Source organism: Eucyclogobius newberryi, unplaced genomic scaffold, assembly GCF_026437365.1.
Source record: "Eucyclogobius newberryi isolate DKJ021-1_F unplaced genomic scaffold, fEucNew1.0.hap1 SCAF_11, whole genome shotgun sequence".
Classification (NCBI taxonomy): domain Eukaryota; kingdom Metazoa; phylum Chordata; class Actinopteri; order Gobiiformes; family Gobiidae; genus Eucyclogobius; species Eucyclogobius newberryi.
The window spans coordinates 22656078-22677834 of record NW_027315735.1 but is presented as its reverse complement, the minus strand read 5'-3'; the positions used below and the strand labels follow the sequence as shown (position 1 = coordinate 22677834).

Genomic DNA, 21757 nt, shown 5'->3' with positions numbered 1-21757 from the left:
TTTGCCTGAAACCACAACGTCAACCAACAATCAACCCAGACTGTTATCTTAGGTTGATGTTGATCTGGGTTGATCTGATTGGACAGTAAAATTACCAAAACGTTCAGATATAAACTTTACACTGTTTGAGCTGCGACCCTTTTGTAGCTTTTTGATTGTTCTCTCTTTATAGACATTATTTGCATATCTTCAAAACAACTATAATATCTTGTGGACAAAATACCACCCACCTCTGCTAATAACCCTTAGCTTACATGTTACAAAACCTGAGAACCGCCGGTGTCTGGGAGCTAACAGCTGCTCTAATCGTTCACATCACCTCTGCTGGTTTGTGCAGTGCTGATAAAAATCCAGCTCTAATCCTGATCCACAGTGAATCTCCACCTATCAGCCGCTTCCCGGGCTCTTAAGCAGCACATGATTGACAATGATTATCTGGAGTGGATAGTGTATCTTTGAGATCGGTGTGGCCATGTCGGAGATTTCGGGAGAGGGGTTTTTATCAAATACAGAGGCAAACAGCTGACAGAAGATGTGCACAGGCCCCGGCACAGGTAGAAGTATTGTGAATTAAGATAAGAAAGGGATTTTGGGCTGTGCTTGTGGGACAGAATCATTGAAAGGATTCTCAGTTGCTCTGAGGAGAAAGTGGTATTGGCTTGTTGGTTTGGTGTAATTGTGAGGGCCAGCCAAAGGGAGACATAAGACTTTATGTCTCAATATATAGCACATTTACAGGATTGGACAATACACATTCTAATTATGGTAAAAATGTAAGCTCCTATTGGTAAATTAGACACACATTTATCATATTATTACGATGTCAGTGTGGCTAAACATTATTTTCAGGCTTTTTTTTTTACATGAGAAAGTATTACAGAGAACATTTTTACGTTATAATGAAACATTTTCACATTATAATGAGAAGTTTCACATTTTAACAACTTCATTTTCTTGTTTTAATGGACAGATTTCTGTCATATCCATTGTTGTTAAGGGTAAGTCACTAAGGCAGGAGAGCGATCTGTTCACAATCTGCAGGAAAAGCCAGGCACTTATCATTTTGCTTGTTGTTTCGTGACACATGCCATAGGTCTACTGTAATAAGTTCCAGGCCTATCTTTTAGACATTGTGCCAATGCGCCTCGTAACAGGAGCGCACAACCAACATGTCGTGACTCTGTTGGTTCTACATCTGGTAATCAGCCACAATTCCCCTGGAGCACACAGTTGGGACATCTTAAACCAAGATTTCCCAATTCTCATTTCCATGCGCGCTCTTGGGTGACACTGACAACAGGCGGGGCTTTTCCTCCGCCGATTGCCAACCAGAGGAATTGTGGCAGATTACGAGACACCGCACCAACAATATCACAACGCGCTCTGGATGTGCGCTTCTGTCTCGAGGTGCATTGGCACAACGTCTAAAAGATGTCCTCAAGTTGAGTGTGAATGTGCATGTGTGTGTCACTAAACACAAGCGAAATGAAAAGTACCAATGGCTTTTCCCCTGCAGATTGGGAAGAGATCGTGCCCCTGCCTCAGCGACCTTTTCAACAATATATGAGCAGAATATGTTCATGTTAAAATAGAATAAAGTCATTAAAACGAGAACATGTTTTTTGTTTTAACTTAATACTTTTTCGTTTTAACAAAAAAGTATTAAGTTATTAAATTAAAACTTGAATTTGTTTTTATGCCAAACCGACAGTTCTACTTTTCTGTACATTTTAGTGTAGAGTGTAAATTCACTGTAGTGTAAATACTGCATTTTCAAACTCGATCGATATTGATTTCAGTAGTACAATGATACCCAATAATTAGGGTATAGAAGAAGTATACAATCACATGGTTTTATTTTCCTGAATAATACAGATCAGATCCGGTCTAGAACTGTTCAGGAAAGGTAACATTTTGATAAGGATGAATTACGGAGATATTCACAAAAGAACAGAATAAACGTTTCCTGCTGTTGCCTTTGGGCTTGAGCCACTGGGTGACCAATCAGAGGACAGATTTCTTGTTTGGGTGAAAGTCAAAGGCGAAGCCCCCAAATAAACCAAAACAAACATGGCAAAGCAGAATACAGACTATTTTGTTTTTGAAAAACATGCAAATTGAAGCACTTTGGTGATGTGAAAGATGTGTGTGGTTTTCTCTCAAATGGATTTAGCAAATTTTGATTTCTCAGTTTGCTCCTCTGTTGTGACGCTTCGCCCAATCAGCTTGAAGTATTTGTCGTAACTTTACGACTTTTCACAATTACTTTTAGCGAGAGCCATCGCAGATTGATAATGCAAAGAACTAAAATCAAGAGTGATATACATGTCAATCAGGCTTCTGCCAAGTTACCAATTTAGTCATATTTAAGTGATATTTTTTAAATAAATTGATTAGATTTATATGGTTTATGTGACTTTTTTTTCTAGTTAAATTACTATCCAGTTTTTTTACAATTCTTTTTTCAGTGAACTCAAGTTAGTAGCTACTGAAAATCGCCATTGGTTTACTGCTGGATTATAAACAAGAAACATTTGATTCCAGGTCCAACATATAGTTAATGTGCTTCTTCCAAAGTTCATGTATTAAAAAAGAGAGAAAAAAAGTATATAACTGTCATTATTTCAAATCATGAACATCTCTCTTTAAAGAAAAGCCAATCCCTTTGTTGCCTACCCCCCAGATATTTACCCAAAGATGAAAGCTTTCCCAAACGTTGTGCGCTGGCAATGATACATGTTTTATCTGCTAGACTCATGCGTCTGAGGTGGGCTGGATGTGTCAGGCCTCAGAGGAGGAGAGCAGTGACATATCAGCGGTGAGGAAGCCTGTTGACCTTCAGCAGAACAATGCTCATGTTTGTGAAAGAGAAAGAGGAGAAGAAGAAGAGGGAAAACCTGACTGAAGCAAAGACAGAGCTGCAGCATCCTTCCAGCACACTAATCTGCAAGTCATTATAACAAAGGGGGAGGTTTTATAATATTCATATCACTTGCTTGACTCCAAACGTTGGTCATCTGTGCTGTTTCACAAATTAAATAGTTCAGTATGATCAAAAACAGCTGTAAGAAATGTGTCGGATAGGTTTAAAGTAAGTGTTGACATGAAGAGAGTGTAGTCACTGACATGGAGATATTCAACTTGTAAACACTCATGCTTTACAACAGATGAAATGAACTGTGTACTGCACCTCTTAAAAATAAGCAACAATTTGAAGTTATACAGACTGAATCATGCTGTTGAACTCCCGGGAACACATACTGAAAAGTGCTGTCCCTTTCTTACAGTAAATAATATTACTGTTTGTACATATGTTACGTGGCTCTTATACAAAACTGGCCTGGTCTCTGTGCTGAAACCTCTTATCACCAGCTGTGTCTCCAACATTCAGACAGCTTTGTAACCGTACACCTGTGTTGAAAAGTGGAGTCTCCATTTTGCCTGTTGTCTGTTTTGGATCAGCCCGGGTCCCTGTGGTGCAGTGATATTTCTCTGCTGGGTATCCACTGACGTTTGGTCCCTGCCTTTCACACAATGGGCCTTTTATGAGCACATATACAATACTCCAGTAGCTTGTACAGTAGTGCACCTTGATTTGTATTTTCCTGTAATTACAGCCAATCCCTTTCCAGCCATTGCTCTTCACTGGGGGAAACGCAATCAAACCGAGAGGCATTGCAAGGGAAATAAATAAAAAATGGCAATCTGAAGAGAAGGCTTGGAGGAATTAGATTGTTGCAGTTGATAAGTTCCATATAGAGCATGGTAAACATGTTCTTATCTTGTTATCCAGCTTGCATATTAACACATTGTGGAGGTGGAGGGGTGGCTTGAAAAAAGACTGAAATCAACTCCTAATCATTCTGTTTGTGTTTCTCTCTCCTGCTGTGCTTTCTGTACCTCATTGTGCACAAAAGTGACCTCAGTGCACAGGCAGGAACAATGGCTGGGTCACCGGGGTATTGCTGTCATTTTTCTACACCTGCCCAAGCCTCTATGAGTATGCAGTGATTACAAGGCCCTAATGTGCCGGTGTTTAAACAGTGGTTTCCTCTGGCAGAGTTAAACACTCGTGCCCTCAGTGGAGTATTAATGACGTGGCTATGAATCGGGACCAACCTGTCAGCTGTGGGCACGGAAGAGTTACATGTAAAAACAATATGCAAAGTCTTATACAGTGCTATACATCAAGGTTATTTTATAATCAGGTACTATTAGGTCCATAATGAATTCTCTCAGACTATTATAATTATAACGCTGTTTGTTTGCACAACATTTTGACACGTCACAACCACAAACTAGAATAAATTGTATTGGCAACACAAAGTGGTACAAAACTGTGAAGTGGAAAAACATATATGCATGATTTCCAGATTAAAAAAAGAAACAAAAAGAAACAAAAACTAAAGCTTGCAGCTTGCAAAAGTATTGAAGCCCCCAGAGTTGATACTGTGCGGTGCCGCCTTTCTTTTAGGGTACAATATGTCTCTACCAGCTTTGCTCACTTACAGACTGACATTAGCCCATTCTCTTTTGCAAAACAGCAGAAGCTCAGTCAGAGATGATTGAGGGCGTTTGTGAACAGCAGTTTTCAGATCTTGCCACAGATTCTTGATTGGATTTAGGTCTTGACTTTGGACCATTCTAACATATGAATATGTGTTGGTTTAAACCATTCCATTGTAGCTCTAGCTTTATGTTAAGGGCCATTGTCCTACTGAAGGTGAACCTCTGCCTCAGTCTCAAGGCTTTTGCAGACGCCAACAGGTTTTCTTCTAAGATGGCCCTGTATTTGGCTCCATCCATCTTCCCATCAACTCTGAGCGGCTTCCCTGTCCAGCTCCGCCGCATGATGCTGCACCTCCATGTTTGAAACTGGCACAGATTCCCTGTCCACCTGAGCTTTGGATCTCTGCAGCTCCTCCAGAGTTAACATTTAACCCAACATGAGAATTGTGTGGTCTTTTATTATTTTATATATTTTATATTTTATTTATACAGTTTATTTTGTTTGTACGCATTTTTTTTTTTTTAATTTTTTAACATATTTTGCATGTGCTTGTTTTGTACTCAGCAAAGCAGCACTTTGGAGACTTTGTGTTGGTAAAATGTGCTATACAGCTAAAGTAAACTCTGATCAGAGCTCTCCTTTTTCGGCCTGTTAGTTTTGGTGGACAGCCATGTCTTGGTGGGTTTTTCAATTGTGTCATACTCTTTCCATTTCCGGATGATGGATTGAACAGTGCTCCGTGAGAGGTTCAAAGCTTAGTAAATATTTGTATAGCCTAATCCTGCTTTAAAATTCTCCACAACTTTATCCCTGACCTGTCTGGTGTGTTGCTTTTTACTCCATGATGCTGTTTGCTCCTCAACCTTCTCTTAAACTTCCTTGGCCTTCACTGAACAGATTCATTTATACTGAGTTTAGATTACTTTTCCTGATCCTTTTTACTGATTACTGGGTTTAGAGTTTAGAAATCTTTCAACAATCATCCGGCAACTTCTGACAGCAATTGTACGCTGCAGTTTTATAGGTTTTTTTTTGTTTTTTGTTTTAAACCTCACACTTATACCTATACAAAGTTTGTGGTCGTGGCATGACAAAATGTGGAAAACACTTTTGCAAGATTCAAGATATCCAACACTTTATTCTTAAAAAATATACACATATTTTGTCTGATTCCCACTGTAAAACTTAAGTGTAAAGTTGTAGCTCTGCAGCCTTGTACATATTAATGACCTTGTTGATTATTGGCCACAGTGACTCTTAAAGCTCTAAACTCAGGGCACCAGGTTTAACTGTTGGGCTAAATTGGACGTGCTCACTTGGTTTAGCTGCAATCTCTCTATACTCTCTATTGCATTGTTGAAGACACTTATAAAGGCCGACAGATGAATAATGTGCAAAATAAAAGCACATGAGGTTTCTTTGCGGGCTTATTCTCTTGCTACCTCTCGCTGCCTCTCCCCTCCTCTTTCTCCTCTTCCTCTTCCCCCCTCCCTCTCTCTTCTCTCTGTTTCTCTCTTGCTCTCTCTCTCTCCCTCTCTCTCTCTCTTGTGTGTAGTACTGCATATGCACAGTTGATTCCTGTGGACGCTGATGCTCTAGACACACCGCCTTGGGGCTTCTGTCCAATACTTACATTTGGCCTTAAACATTCTGGATGGACAAACTGTGAGTGCAGAGGTTTTGGCTGGTCTTCTATAGTCCAACTGTCACTGCCGCTGTGGGGACATGCACTGCCCAGCCGTTTTAATGGGCTGTCCCTGTGAGAGGACTGCTGCATTTAGAAATATAGGAAAACTGGCTCATTGGATCCGGAGGAACTAAACAAAATTCAACTGGCTTTTGTCGTAGAAAACATGTTATTTCAATCTGAGCGCAAAGTGTGATGATACAGAATATTTCTTCTGTCAGAGAATTTTGCCATATTCTGTGAGCATCCCACTACCAAATCTGGGGGCATCACCAAAAGAGTCAAATTATTATGTTTACTATTTCTACTCATCAAATCTGTGTGGGAAATGTATGTCCACAGCATACAGTAATGATAGTGATAGTATGATAAATAAAAAAGCTATACCAAAATGCACTCAAATTACATCAAATAACCTCAAAATGTTACCTCCAAAAACTGAGCCACCTCTTTCAGCGTGTCAGTTTTTGGGTGAAGAGCAGGGTGAGATTAAGGCTGTGGCGCTGCCGGCCTCTTGTACCTGCTGCACACATGAGCACATTCAACGCCTCATAAGGTAATTACCCACTGATCTGGTGCTTGTGTGTAACCTAAAGCACGGTGCCCGTCAGGTAGCTCTCCTCTGCGGTCAGTGAGCAGCTAATGACATTTACAAAGAAATGAGCCGAAAGAACAGCAGTTGTTTCGTATAGTCAGCTGCGCTCTACCTTTGTCTTATTGTCGGGCTTAATCTCCTCCCTCCTCACCCTTTCATGGCACAAGCTGAGGTTATTAGATCCCCTCCCCACCTCGTTTGTCATCTCTCTGCTCCCCATCCCCTTCCCGAGACAGAGCTGAAGACGGGAAGAAGAGAAAACAATATAGGCAACCCAGGGGCCAAGCACAAGTGTGTTTTATATAGCTGTACTGCGTCTTAATCCAGCCACAGGAGGTAACTTATTGTGCCGGTTCAAAGCTTGATGAAAGGAGGGGCTTCCATATAAAACTCAAACTAAATCATTATTAGGAGGGAGATTATAGCAGTGGCATTTATGAATCGGGTTGTCAAAGAATTGATTGAAAAGTGGGACCTTTCTTGAATAGTTTTGGAACAGTCTACTACTACCAAACGGTAATATATAGAAAGAACATTGCTATTATTGAAAATGGGTATTGAATGTCAAGCCTTTTTCTTAGTATCAAAATTGAGTTTGAAATGTTTAGTTCTGTATATGAACACAATTCCTCTGCTGCATTTAGAATAATATGCCAGTGACTTGTTTCTTCCTTTGTGCCACACACACCAAGAATGGAGTCAGTTAATTACAGCAAATAAATATGCTCAGAGCCACTGACGTAAGGTTTGCACAGGTTAACAACTATTGCTATAAATGTGTAACGAAGCTCAAAATAGGACAGATTGGCCCACAGTTGCTATAGCAATCTTAACGGCAGATGCTTTGTGTACTTTCTCAGTTTACAAAGTTTAAATTAATTTGTGATACGTATCTGTCATCTGCAGCGATAAATTTGATTTCACTGGTTAAACGTATCATTGTCTGATCCGAAAGCATGATAAAACTAAATAATCCCAGTTCACCATTTGCAGATTATTTGACCCTCTACAGCTCACATACTAAACTCATCATACTAACAAAGAAAACCAAATAGTACAAAGAAATGGTACACTTTATAAATATTGAACCTGCACAGAAAATCTGAAATGTATTGAATGATACGTAAAGAGTAATTCTTAACAGGCATAGTTACATTACTGATAGTAGAAAAAGCTTCAGTTGTAGTCATCTGGACTCAGTTAGAAAAAATAGACGTTTCGACTCTCATCCAAGAGTCATTGTCAATAAAAGAATTTAGGTCGAGAAATATTTTTTCTAACTGAGTCCAGATGACTACAACTGAAGCTTTTTCTACTATGGAACACGCCTGGACGAATGAGGGATTACACCGACTTACATTACTGATGTTGTTCCTGGACTGTGAATATTTCTATTGTACTAATCTATTTCTCCTTTCTACCTTCAACAGGTGAGAGAGGCAAAATGATGCGTAGGAAGAGCATCTCCAGCCTGTAATGATGGATGTGTTAACCGACAGCGGTCTCACATTGATTGTGAAGACTTCCAAACCACAGACTACTAACTCTGCACAAATCACAGGTAAAACCTAAACCTTTTACCAGCCTAAAAAAAACACAATACTGAAATAATACCGGGTGAAGTTTTAGTCTAATTATGCTCTGTCAGCATGTGCTGTAAAAGGTAAATAGCACTAAAACTCATGGAAGAACTTTTAATTAAAGATTTATCTTCGGGATTAGCTCTTGCAAAAAAATGTCAAAGACATGAAATGCATTAATACTTTTAATAGAAAAATATAAAAAGAAACAGCACATCTCATTGCGTTCTTGACACTATCACCTGAATTCTCCTTCTTTACAATTGACTTGTATGAATGCCACAGTTGTTAAGTAGAATAGGTTTGTCTTCCGCCACTGCCTGCTGCCCCCTATAGTTTGCCTCTGTAATCTCAGGATAGGAGTTATCTTATTTGAGCTGTGGTCATGCTCAGTAGGTGCAGCTCAGTCCCTACTGTGTCGCTCTCAAAGCAGCCAGCAGAGAAAGAGAGAGAAAGGAGGGGGGATAATAAAAGAAAGGAGAGTAACATATAAAAAGCTTCAGGATCAGAGGTGAGGGCAGCTTCATTGCCAGTGCTCTAAAGAGACCAGCTATGAATCATGCCACACTTACTCACCACTTATTATGAACATCCTGTGCTGGCCGGATTGATTTCCCTCCACCATTCACAAAATGGCATATAGTGAAGACAGAGCAATAGCAAGCACATCTGCAGCTGGGACAGCGAACGCCCGAGGTGCCTGAGCTCTTCTGCAGCTGCCGTGTCAGTTTGTGGACGTTAAAGCCTGTAACAAGGATGAGATAGGACTGGGAAAATGTCATGAGTTTAAAATGAGGGACTGAAGAAAATGATGTGGCACACAAACCAGAAATTGTTTTCCTCATCAAACCAGGAAGCTAGAAAAGTAAACCCTTTGCACATCATATACAGACAGAGAACTGACAGAAAATGTTGTATGCCAATATAGTCAGCAAATATAATGCAACAACTAATCAGAATTATAGTGACTAATTGACATTTGAAAAAAATCAATGAATCATCTAATAATGTTTTATTACCTTTATCAATTTGTCTGCTAGATTAAGTGACCTCAATCTGGTTAAAATGCCATCGTTTTTAAGGTAAATTATTATTATTATTATTATTATTTATTTTTTTTTATCTGAGATCCAAATTGGTCCCTTTGTCTGTGTATTAAGTATATTAGCTGCAGGCACTTTCAGCAGCTGATCTCATGTCCATGTCACAGAGCACGCTCACTGTGCACCTAAAACAGGGCCCCAGAAAGACCTGAGTGCAACTAGTCCAGTGTAATCGGGTTTGGTTTGGCAGTGGAGGAGCTGTCTAGCATTGCAGCGTTTGGCAGGGACCTGGGATCATCAGAAGAGCAGCACCACCTGCCAGCAGCCAGGGTCCCTCCATATGCTTCTTGGAGACTGGGCATACTCGCGGTGTCACATCCAGGCTCTGTTCTAGTCCAACTCAGAGGCCTCATCGTAGATACACGACTACAACTGTGTCATATTGATGTGTGAGGCTTTGAACAGGAGACGGGCTGTGATTTTTCTGCAAGTGAGATATTAAAATTTGGCAGCAAATTTGTGACTGTTTATGACGGTTTGCCAGCTCAGATGTGGTAGATATTAGGGCAGTAATAAATTTAAAAAGCAACAACATGTGATTTGTTTGAACATTGTTACAGCTATGATTGACAATAATTTGATTTTATAGACCAAAAAAATATTGTAAAAGCAGAAATATAAGTCATGTATTACTAATACATTCAGATTTAATAAAGCCTATAAAATGTGCAATAATAGGTTAAATATCTGTCAGATGGAGAACACTGATATTATTTTTTATACATAGAGGATATTGAGATGGTTCCATTGATTTTGCACTTACAATAAATTCTTTACATACTGTGCAGACCCCGATAGATATGATGCTCTAAACGAGTGTATGTGAGGCAGTGGATGCCCTTTGACCGCTGATGTCAAACTGGATTTGTCATGACTGTAAGGGCCCATGTGTGCGTATACCTGCCTGATCTGTCTGCCTGATCTGTGGCACACTCTGAACAGCTGAGGAGCTAATGGTCCAGCTGGAGACAGATGGCCTCTCCATAACACCAAACCCCCAAGCCAATACTCTCACTCTGTCGCTGCACCGTGCACGCTGACAAACTTACATGGTGCAGACCAAAGATACTCCCCTCAGGGAATGCAATTTTTTTTATGATGAGTTTTGTGTGTTGTGTTGTGTTTTTCAGCAATTAAAACTTTTCATGTTAGTATTAGTTTTATGTTTTATACACCATGTTACACAGCAAACTGCATTTCCTTTCAAGCATAAAAATATTTTTTTTAAATAAATGTTTAATCTACTGTAAGGCAGATTATTTTTGTAATCAATTAGCTATTTACTTTTTGTGATAAAATACATATAAAATCAGAACACTTAATTGTTTATTATAGCAAAAATGCTAGTTTCCATCTGTTGTCCCTAGGGCAGGTAACAGAAACGACAAATGCAATTCTCATATTAGTAGAGAAAGCGGTCGGAGAACATTTTTTGAATCAAAAAATGACTTTAGTAAATGTTAATCATAACCGTATCCATGTTAGAATGACACATCCACCAACATAACATGTGCCACTAACACGCTTTAGCTGAGGGTCATTTGGGCTCACAGACCGAGAGAGCTGATTCTTACGCCTCGCTGTGATGCTCCTGCAGCCTCTGACAACTTGCTGCTAGCAGTTTTCTGACTGAGAGGAAAAAGAGGACTATTTCTGCAAAGGGATTCTTCATCAGAGATGGCACTGACACAGTCGCATGCCACTGCTTGTTTTTTATGGGACATTATGTGTTGTTATTATTAAATAATAATAATAATAATAATAATGGGTTGGGAAAGTGCATGTTGATGATGTTAATAATAATAACCCATGATGATACACATGCTTTAAACACGCCGGATTGTAGCCCTGGGCTCATTGCATCCGTTGTCCCGCATTCAAACTCCTTCACACTCCAGCATACTTGCACTGGAGGCAAGGTGGGTGAAATGTCTTGCCCAATGACACAACAACAATATGCACTACTGCCCTCCTGTGGCACCTGGCATTCCAGCAGTCTTCCATCTGTATAATAATCAGGCTTATCCCCGCTTAGCTTCCGAGATGTGACAAGAGGCATTGACAAGTTTTTATGGGCTTAAAATCAGTGAGAGATTTCAGGAATAACTTAATTAGATGACACTGAAATTTGATTGAGGTCACAGATTTATTCAGCAATATGTGTGTCTCTTTGTGTCTTTCTTTCCTTTAGCCTAGGTTTGGACCTGGTTTATTCTTTTCCAATGTTGATCTAATAAATAGAGGAATTTCGTGCCAGACAAGGCTAGTAAACAAGCCAAGACATAGGCTACACCATTGTTTCCCAACCTTTTTGTCTAGAGTACCCGCTAAGCTTTGTCTCACACTCCAAGTCCACCTAGGTATACTAGGCAAAAAAAGTACATTGTCAATATTTTTGATGTTACATTTTTTATTTCAATGATAACAATGTCCAAAATCCTCCAAAACATTGTTAAATAATTTAAATTTACTTAAAAAACATATCTATTTAAATACGACATATAATTACTCCTTTTGAAACCTGAAACCATTCTAAGCCCCCCTTGTCATTGCTGGTCCCCGTACCCCTGATTAGGAAATACTGGGCTATACCATTGAACATTGTTGTTATCAGACATATTTTTAGTTTTCAGTTCTGTCAAATTGTGTGGCAGTAGCAGTTTGTTCAAAGGGTATGAGAAGACAGGTGTAGATAACATTGGTGATTCAGTCTCCAACATATGGGCCTGCCATCTCCCAGGTGTAACGAACCTGCCTCATCTAATTATCCAGAGCAAACAAAGCTATGAGCCTGCTGCTACAGCCTGCTTCTGTGGGTTTTGATTGTCGCACTGATTAAGATATTGTCACAATTGACCTGTGCATAATTCAATGATTTCGTTCTCAATTTCATCCATTGTTGCATTGGTATAGTTTGATTAGTTTATTGGAAATAGGAGCAAATAGTATGGTGTATATCTATAGATTTACACTACTACAAAATTAAAATTATACTGTTTTATTTGTACAATTGTAAATTATATAAAATAATTGTTCGTTGTCTTATAATTAATGGCATTAAAACGCTAATTTTATAACCTTCCCATGGTAAAATCTTTCACACTTTAAGACAAACAAGAAAAAATACTAATGTTTGCATCTGAAATGGACATTTTGAGTGAAAGTGGATTATTTGTCCCTAAATGTTTTGAGCAGTGTTGAAGAAATGTCAATAAAACTGCACAGAAGAGAGACAATAAAATGTAACTTTGACATTTGTTAAAGCTTTTGTCTAAAAGTATGAAATGTGTTGTTTCTGTGCAGGTGTATGTGAGCAGAGTGCTGATCTGAGCCTGTGCAGACTTGTTGATGCGCCTGCACTCCCTCCATCCACATCTCCACCTGCCACTTCACCAGGGGCTCCAGCGCACCAGAGGACTGCAGCCTCCCCACCCAATCCCCTGCCCCTGGGCACTGAGCCCTCCCTGAGCCTGACAGCACCCCCCACTTGCCCTTCCACTCATGACGCTCCAAGTGTGACCCCCCACCTTCACCCCACTCCCCCCTCCACATCTGCTCTCAGCTCCTGGGGCCTGTCAGGACAGTCCCAGAAAAGTAAAGTTCCTGTCCCTGCTACCCTTCCAATGACTGCTGCCATGATGGAGTCCGGAGGTGCACCCACGCTCTCAGAGGAGTGTCTGCTGCAGCCGGCACGCACCTGCATCGGCTGCTTCATAGAGACACGCGACGCCGCTGACCCCACTCCCATAGCCAACCCACTCCACGAGCACACTGTAGGCCCTGATGCAGACACAGGGCTGAGGATAGGCGATGTGAGCCGGGAGGACTTCTCTGACATAAACAACATCAACATTCAGTGCCTGAGCCATGCGGGGGAGGCTGTGAGTCACTACGGCGAACAGCTCCTCTCTGACCAGCTACTTAACTTCCCTCTGCCTAAGGCCTCAGGTGAGGGCAAGAGGGCGGATGGAAATAAAACAACAGAGGACTGTGATGACCCAGAGGATGAGGCAACTGCTAAGAACTTGTACGAAGGACTGTTGTTAGATAAAGTGAGCGGGGAGGAGGTTCTCCTGGCCAATGCAGGCCAGGACTGGGGCTATTTTGAGTCATTCATCAGCGAGAGCAAAATGGAATTGCTGGACCTTTGTTCAAAAAATGAACTGTCTGTCAATCTCTTCTCTGAAGAAGATGTTGACAACCTCTTTGATGATGAAGATGATGACTCTACTTTAAGCAGTGATGTTTGTTCTCTAAAGATTCGTTATGAGTCTTTCCAGGATAACATGAGGGAAAAAACAAATGTGCTCCAAGAGGAGACCCAGTTTAACTTTTTCCCAAGTGTCCTGGTTAATTGTGCCAAAAAAGAGGAGGCTGCTGCAGTTCTGAGGAGGAGTGCCGATGAGCCTAAAAGTGATGGACTAATACTGGAGTCAGGACAGGAAGCTAAGCTCGGGGACTGCAGTGGCGGGAGCCCCCTGGATGGCTCCCAGGGATCCCCCATGTCCACTCCTAAAGTGAGCTACCTAATGGACTTCAATTCTACAGAGGAGTCAGGGGAGTTCAGTGATGACAGCTCGTGCACCGGCTCTTCTTCTGACACACTGCAGGAAGGGAGATATAAAAAGGGTCACTCAACAAGTTTTCTCAGCCCATCGAACCCTCTTAATTATGGCTTACGCTCCAAGAGAAAGGTTAGGTACAGTGATGATTACTTATATGATGTTGACTCGCTAGAAAGTGAAAAAAATGCAGAGAAAAAAGAAAAAGGTCCTGCGGGTCAGAAAGAGGAGGAGGATGTAGACTGGTGTCCCAAAAAGCGACGGAAATCCTGTCGTAAAGAGCCTCCAGTTGTGATTAAGTACATCATAATTAACAGGTTTAAAGGAGTGAGGCTCATGTCAGTGAAGCTGGGGAAGCTGGATCCAGTAAATGCTACTGTGAGCTTAGATGCAGACACGGTAAACAAATATATGACACTCGCTCCACTGAAGGATTTCTGGCAGCAGAAGCAAAGAGAGAGACAGGAGCAGCTTAAGCTGGCTGGCAGAGATAAACAACAATGTGGTTTTCATCTAAATGGACGCCATCGTCTTTTTAATTCTAGTCATCCCAAAAGGAAATACAAGATAGCAAACAGGCTTAAGGTTCAGAGGATTCATGCTGTGGAGCAATCAGTAGCTGCACAGGGCTCCTATCTCTCTGATCAGGGCCAGGGACGTGTCACCCCCATACTGGCGGGAATAATAGCAGCCCCAGACCTCACAGCCACAATAGACACAAACCCTATCACATACACAGTCACAGCCAAGAGTCGCTCCCAGCAGAGGGAGGAAAGAGAGAGGAGGAGATTGGGAGGAAATAAAACAATCAGGATAAGAAAATTCAAAAGTGAAGCTAGGCTGAGGAGCTTGAAAATGAAAGAGGCAGAAGGAGCGGAGGGGAGGAGCATGGCAGATGAATCGGATGCCTGTGCTGTTGGGGCACAGGCAGAGCAGCCAACTGCTGAGCTTGAGGAAGCGAAGAGCTCAGCTACAGTCAAACCCAATTTCCCTGATAATATTAGCACAGTTCAAACCCAAGAAGAGAAATTCCCCTTTGTTTCATCCTCATGCTCCTCTGCCAAAGCCCCTTCTACAGAGGAGGCAGAGGCAAGTGTCTCTGTCATCCCGGGGGGCTACCTGCAGACCCTGTTAGATGCCACAGACTCCTCTGCTGCTGCCAGCCTCCCCTATTTCCCGCAGCAGCCTCCCAGACAACAGTATCCTTTGGGGCTGTCCTTAGAGGAGAAGCAGTTCTCCTCTCTGCAGCTCGCTCAGAGTTGTGTCTTGTCCCCTCCCTCGGAGTCAGAGCTGCAGCAGTCTCCACAAAACTGCTCCAGCTTCACTCCAGTGTGGCACCCACAGCTCTGTGCAAGTCACAGCCAGAGCTTTGGGCCCGAGACCCCTGAAACCCCAATCTTACCCAACAACTTCCCCACCGCTGTGCCACTGAATGACAGCCTGCCAGTGTCTAACTACACCCAGCTGAGCCCACAGGCTGACAGGCTGGTTTATGACAAGAGCTACCTGACTGAGGCTGGCTTGCAGCCTGGGGCAGATCTGCAAGTGTGTCAGTCAGCCTGCGTAGAGGGCCAGGTGCAATACCAGAGAGGCTCTCTGTGCACAGACAATGGACGGCTCATCAGCTATGACTCAGTGGGCTCTCTGTCAGCCTCCTCTAGCAATTACAGCTCCCTGAGCCTCAAGTCCTGTGAGCGTGAGCAGGAGGAGGAGGGGCGAGACACTTTCCTTGCTCACTGCAGTCCTAAAGTGTTGATTCAGCAAAGTGTGAATGCTCTTACCCCGCTCAGGGAATCCTCCGACCTGCTGGATATTTCCAACTTCACCCCTGACAAGTTCAGACACTCGTCACTGTCTGAGCTGTCTCCTCCAGAGACACCAAACTTATCCCCACAGGTGATGGGCAGAGAAATGAAGATTCCTGGAAATGGTGGAGAATATCAGGATGTGAACGACATTAATATGGACTGTAATAGAGATGTAAAGTGGAACTGTGAAGTTATGCAGCAACAAGAGCACACGGCAAACACCTATCCAGCAGAGGACAGACAGTTCTCTCTACACAACTTCAACAGTCAGGATGTCCTAGACCTGGACAAAAAAGAGATGCCAGGGGAAGAATTTGATGAACAGACAGGTGCCAAAATTATAAAGTCAAAGAGAAAAGGTAACTACAAGCAGCCTGCAGGACAGAGCCCAAAGAAAGCCCGCACCCCCAGAGCTCCCAAGTCCGACAAGGTCAAAACGTCTAAACAGAGCTCACGTTCCACCAAAAAGATAAAGGCTATGCTAGAAGGTAAGGTAGCGAAGAACCAAGCGGAGGGGGCAGGTATGACAGAAAGCAGCAGCAGGGACTGGTCTGGACCAGGTTGGTCCGAGGGAAACAGTCTGGTGGGGGACGACCAGAGAGAGTTTGAGGAGCCGTCCAATATCCTGTCAAACATCGTCTCGGGGATGGCAGAGGTCCAGAGGTTCATGATGGCCTCCATAGAGCCACTGTGGGACCCCATGTCTGAGGCCTGCATGCCCCCCGAGGCCAACAGTCTCAACCTCAAAACACTCAAAATCCTGGCGGGCACCGAGGCCGACCTGAAAAAGAAAGGAGCGGTGCTTGCAGGTGCTGGTCGAGGCAGAAAGTCAGGGGGAAAAGGGGGCAAAAACCAGGCCAAGTTCAACCCCTCCCACCCGCTTTTCCCTCAGCTCGCTCTTGGTTGCAACATGTTTGACAAACCCAACTTTATTAACCCTGGTCCCGCACACAAAAAACTGTACCGCCATAAGACCAGTGCCAAGTTCCCTCGCATTGAAACGCTGAAGGGGAAGCGAGCTGAGAGGGACCCAAATAAGGACATAACTCTGATGACCTCTTTTGAGAAACTGAGGTAATATTTTCTTATCAGCAGCTGTCGCACCCCTTCTCACTCTCCCTCCAGTACCTGCTCAAACTTCCTCCCAATGCATACCTACACCAACGCTATGCCAGAGCTGCATGACTACTACGTTTCCTTCCCCTGACTACTCCCACTTCCTTTGACCCCCTGAAGAAGAAATTAATATCTGCATGAAAAACTTTCTTGTACTTTGCAAACTACCTATCGAGTGATTGTGTCGAGCTTGATTGAGATTTGAAACGACCATGGCTGCATTTTTCTTGCTTTTGTTGTTTCTGCTTTGTTTGTTCCTATAGTTGTTTGTTTTTATTTTGTCTGAAAAGAAAAACAAGAATAAGCCTTGATAACAGTTTTGTCGCATTTTTGGAAGAACTTTGTTTTGATATTTTCTCAGCAGAACTAGCTCCCCTGAATTCTGTATTTTTCCCCATTCTCCCTAAAGATGTAGCTATTTACACAAATGCATAAAGTGACATCTACACACCCCTCCCCATCTGTTTTTGTATGCAGAATATGGATGTCCTGTTGTTGCTGTCCTTCATACACTGCCTGGCTCATTTCAAGAGGGAAACCAACCACAAATGAGCCAATATTAAGCCCAAGACATCTTGAAAACACAAGATGGGACAATTTTGTATTACGACATATCAGACCTATGTATTTTACCCTCAAAGTTGGAATGACTACTGTTCTTTTTTCAACAGTTTTATTTTTCTTTTGGAGTTTAGAGGACTGGTTAAATTTACATTTTTATGCCTTGCAAGTTCATAAAAGCTCCACCCTCAGAGTATTTTTGTCAATGTTGTTGTACAGGGACATGCAATATTTGCAAAAAAAAGATAATTATAATCTTAAAATCAATGTGCCAAAAGTAACAATGCTGTGTAAATGACCTCTTATATATGTGTGAATATTGGCTGTTCCTCTTTTTTCTATCCAATGGAATATTGGCTGCTCGGGTTAGAAATCCTTACAAAGACTGAAAGAGTATTTTATTTGGGACACTTCACTCGTCTGTGTTGAAAGGCACCAACAGCTAGCAGTGGTAGTCTGCCACTCACTAAACCAAATCAGAAAGACTATGAATTTTCCTCAATTCCCCACTTTGTTTGCCAAATTAAATTTACCTCAACATCGCCTGGCACTGAGAAGCATCAACACATAAGCAAAGGGAGGATCTACGCTGAAGTCTGCCATAGAATCAGAGGCATCGTGTTCATTGGAGCTTTTCTGGACAAAGTCAAGAGTAGAGCGGATGTCTGACGGTACAGGCAATGAATAGTCTGTCAGGCGGGGCTGTGCCTCGTTCAACTGTTTTGTACTGAAAAATCATGGCAGTTTATTACAAGAAGAGATTCTGCACAGCTCAGTAGACAATGGGCATAAGGAGTTACAGATTTGCAGTTAAAATAAAATGTGAAAGAAGTCAGTTGGCATCAGTAATTTTGTAAATGAAGAAAATTATGATTTAGGATTAACTCCATTTTTAATGTCCTATGTTTTACATGTTTCAACGCGTCATTTGCAGTGTACTTACATGCTTCATTTATTATGTCCTAATCAAATGTTTACACAAGTGCTTCATTTATGTTTTATGTGAAGTTCTGGCAGAGTGCTTATTACAAGTTAAACAAGCATTTAAACCTTTCAACCTTTCAATATCTTTGGCCCTAAACATGACATTCATTGCATAATTGTTCACTAAATCCAGTCTAATATGGACCATACAATTGTGTCATTAATTGACGATGAGATTTTATAAGGTAAATAAAAAACATATTTTATTCTCGAAGGTGAAATGTGGAAAAATCTAACACTATACAGATAGCCTACCATATAATATAAAAATGCAGTCTTAGAGGCCTATTTTGTATTTCTTTTTAGCATTGGATAGTGGACAAACCCTTTGAAACTGGGTCTGGTAATCCTGCTGTACAACCTACCTTATTTGACGCTTGCACTTTGCAAGACTGAATCATTTCTTTATCCTCTTACCATATCATTAGTTTTGTTCCTCTAGTGTATCAGGGTTAGGACCCAGACAAGCTGCTGTTGGGAAGCTCCACATGGGCAACGTGCCCATTTAGTCTGCCTTCTCTCATTGTCTGCCTATTGTCAAATTGAATGTACTTATCTGAGTTCATATTTGTTTTGATCTAGTTTTCTTCTTTTTTGTTCTAAAGTGTGCCACTGTTGAGCTGCCTCATGTTAATGGTGCTAAGAAAGTTATTTTTTTGTTTTGTTTTTTGTTCTGTTTTCATCTTTTGTTTCCCAGAGTTGACAAAAAAGAAATGCAAAATATATAAGGTACCTAACCCTCTTTATGAATGTATATTAAAATGTTAGGTTAGATGTTTTCACTTCATTATTCTTTGACATCAGAAAATTACTTTTTTCTTTTCATTAAAAGATTACCGAGCTTTATATATACTGTCTAGAGTTGTTACCTGAAGGAATCTTAATGAACTCTTGACACTACAAAATCTTGTATATTTTTTGTGTGCCAATTTGTAACATATTTTGTAAGTGTATATTTTTCTTAGAAAGTGCTGTGAAGTATTTGTGTGTGTGAGTAACCTTTTATGCGCCTCTCTGGGCAATGGAAAGGATATTACAGCGACAAGTTTCTGGTTTTAAAAACCAAAATATGAAAGTATCAACAGAAAACTAGAAATATTTACATTTTGTTGGGAGTTTTGTAATAAGACCATGATCTTGTTGTGGGAGTGTTGTGTTATTGTGCAAAACACAAATAAGCAAGAAAAAATGAAACTTAAAAAATATAATTTGTGAACAATTTGCTGTTTTATAGATTTTCATGTAAATTATTTGAGTATTATTTTGTTTTGGTTTTGTTGTAACTGTTGCAAAGGTTTTAAATATTTGTGATCAAGCCTGTATGGTGATAATGTAATATTGGTAACTTGCTGAGTTTTGTAATAATGTTTATGGAGTAAATATACAAATTAAAATAAGATTTTGAATGCTGCTTTCTGAATAGATCTGGTCTGTATTTTTTATGTCTCTGTCAAATACATACAGTTACACTGACAAGAATTCATTTGTATTATTTCATTCAATACACACACACAATAGAGCGTGAAATGGTTTGTCTACTGATCAATTATTTATTTTATTTAATTTTGATGTAACACTGATATTTTATTATCAAAACAGGAAGCGCAGAACGAGAACAGCGTAACTTTCCAAATAAAGCTCCTCTTGCTGTTCTTCAGATTGTGAAATTTAAAATGTAGATTAATTATTCCAAATAACACGTTTGCTATATTCAAACCCTTCAATGGAAGTCATTTCTAATTTCTGCACAAGTCTGGCTTTAGCTCATGTTATTTTAATGTCATATCTAATTAGAACTCAGGGTCAGGCATCGCTAGAGTGACTGCTCATCCATAACTCAGAGAGGGGCTACTGTGGTCCACACTGCAACTCATTCTGGCATGCTTAATTGGAGCCGGAGAGTCTGTCTCACACCATAAACAGATCCTGTGATATATGCCGAAATTGTCATGTGGTATTAGCATTGTTTCGTTCTTCACCCATAACAGATTAAAAAAAAGAAAAGAAAATAATGTAAGGGACTGTCGAGTACAATTTTGATTCACCTGTGGGGATTGATAAAAGGGGTCCTGGTTGCTTAGCCTATTTGACATTGCTGAAATTGCTAAGACTACATCCAGTGTGTAGTCAGAGATATTTAAATACATTGTGCCGTTTTATTCAATGTGGATACATAAAAAGAGGCCAAATTACTTGGCCGCTTTGATGAAAATTATACCCTACTAAAAATATTCTCACTGTTTAATCATATTTTTTCTATATTTCTATCTACATGACATGTACCCTAACCAACTATCTGAGCAGGCTTGCTCGGTGTATATACTAAGCATGTGCCCTGGAGATGGTGACGCTGTATTTAGACCTATTTAAGATCATTTATGGCATAATTCTAATGAGGACCTAAAACCTGGGGTCAAAATGGTTCAGGCTGTTTGCCACATATGTTATCAAAATGGCCTCGAGTGTTCCCTCACGGAAGCAGTGAGAAAGGGATTTGAAATGTCTCTGCAGATGGAGACAGGAATAAACAAAGAGCGTTTGCTTTCATGGTCAAACCAGGATACGCAGTTGCACGCAGTGCCGCAGAGTGACGCTGCAGCTTCAGCAGCTCACTGAAAACAAACAGCAATTTAGCCCGGAAATTAGTCTGCCAGGCTCTCACAGACAATAACTGATTTGATACTTAAAAAATAGTAGCTCTTCTAAGCTACTGGAGTGGATGTACATCAATGTTAACACATTTTATGCATTGATCATCAACAATAAACAAGCAACAAGGAGCCAGGGAAATTAGTAGCAAAAAAGTTTTGGGTATCTGGACGCAGTAGTGGTCTTTGAACTTTGGAGCAGTAGCGGTAGTAACAGTAGTGGTGGTGGTAGGACTTTACTTTTTCCCACTGTGGCTAGTATTTATATGTCCTGGTACAATTCTTAGTAGTACTAAAAGTAAAAGTGTTAAGGGCGTTTTGTTTATTTTGGAGTGTTTGGTGCCTGCAAGTTTAAACACGGGGCAAAACGTACTATCCGGAAGACGGCGTCCATGGTACCCTTCCTAAGAAAGAAAATGGAAACCAATCGTTCTTAGACGAACAGTCAAGCGTTTTTTCAGAGTAATTTATAAACCTCGTGTGGCAATCACGTTGATTTAAACAGCTTAAACCCGGTATTGTATTTGACGTGTATGTCTGTGTCGTAATGTTTTACTGTATCTTTAACTTGGTGATGTAGTTTTAGCATGTTTACTGGACGTT

General features: G+C 40.9%; 1 protein-coding gene across 2 annotated transcripts in view; it reads left to right on the top strand.

The window, feature by feature from the left end:
• nexmifb (neurite extension and migration factor b) overlaps positions 1 to 19917 on the top strand; it is a 64986-nt gene extending 45069 nt beyond the window's left edge. The window contains exons 2-4 of one of the 2 annotated variants that reach the window (XM_072438618.1): positions 8223 to 8353; positions 12779 to 16919; positions 17439 to 19917. In XM_072438618.1, coding sequence (XP_072294719.1) covers positions 8269 to 8353; positions 12779 to 16919; positions 17439 to 17820 — 4608 coding nt within the window. In that variant the 5' untranslated portion in view covers positions 8223 to 8268 and the 3' untranslated portion in view covers positions 17821 to 19917. Of the gene's footprint in view, positions 1 to 8222; positions 8354 to 12778; positions 17100 to 17438 lie in introns of those variants that run through there. The other variant, XM_072438624.1, reaches the window with a different exon arrangement.
• The last annotated feature ends 1840 nt before the right edge of the window (positions 19918 to 21757 follow it).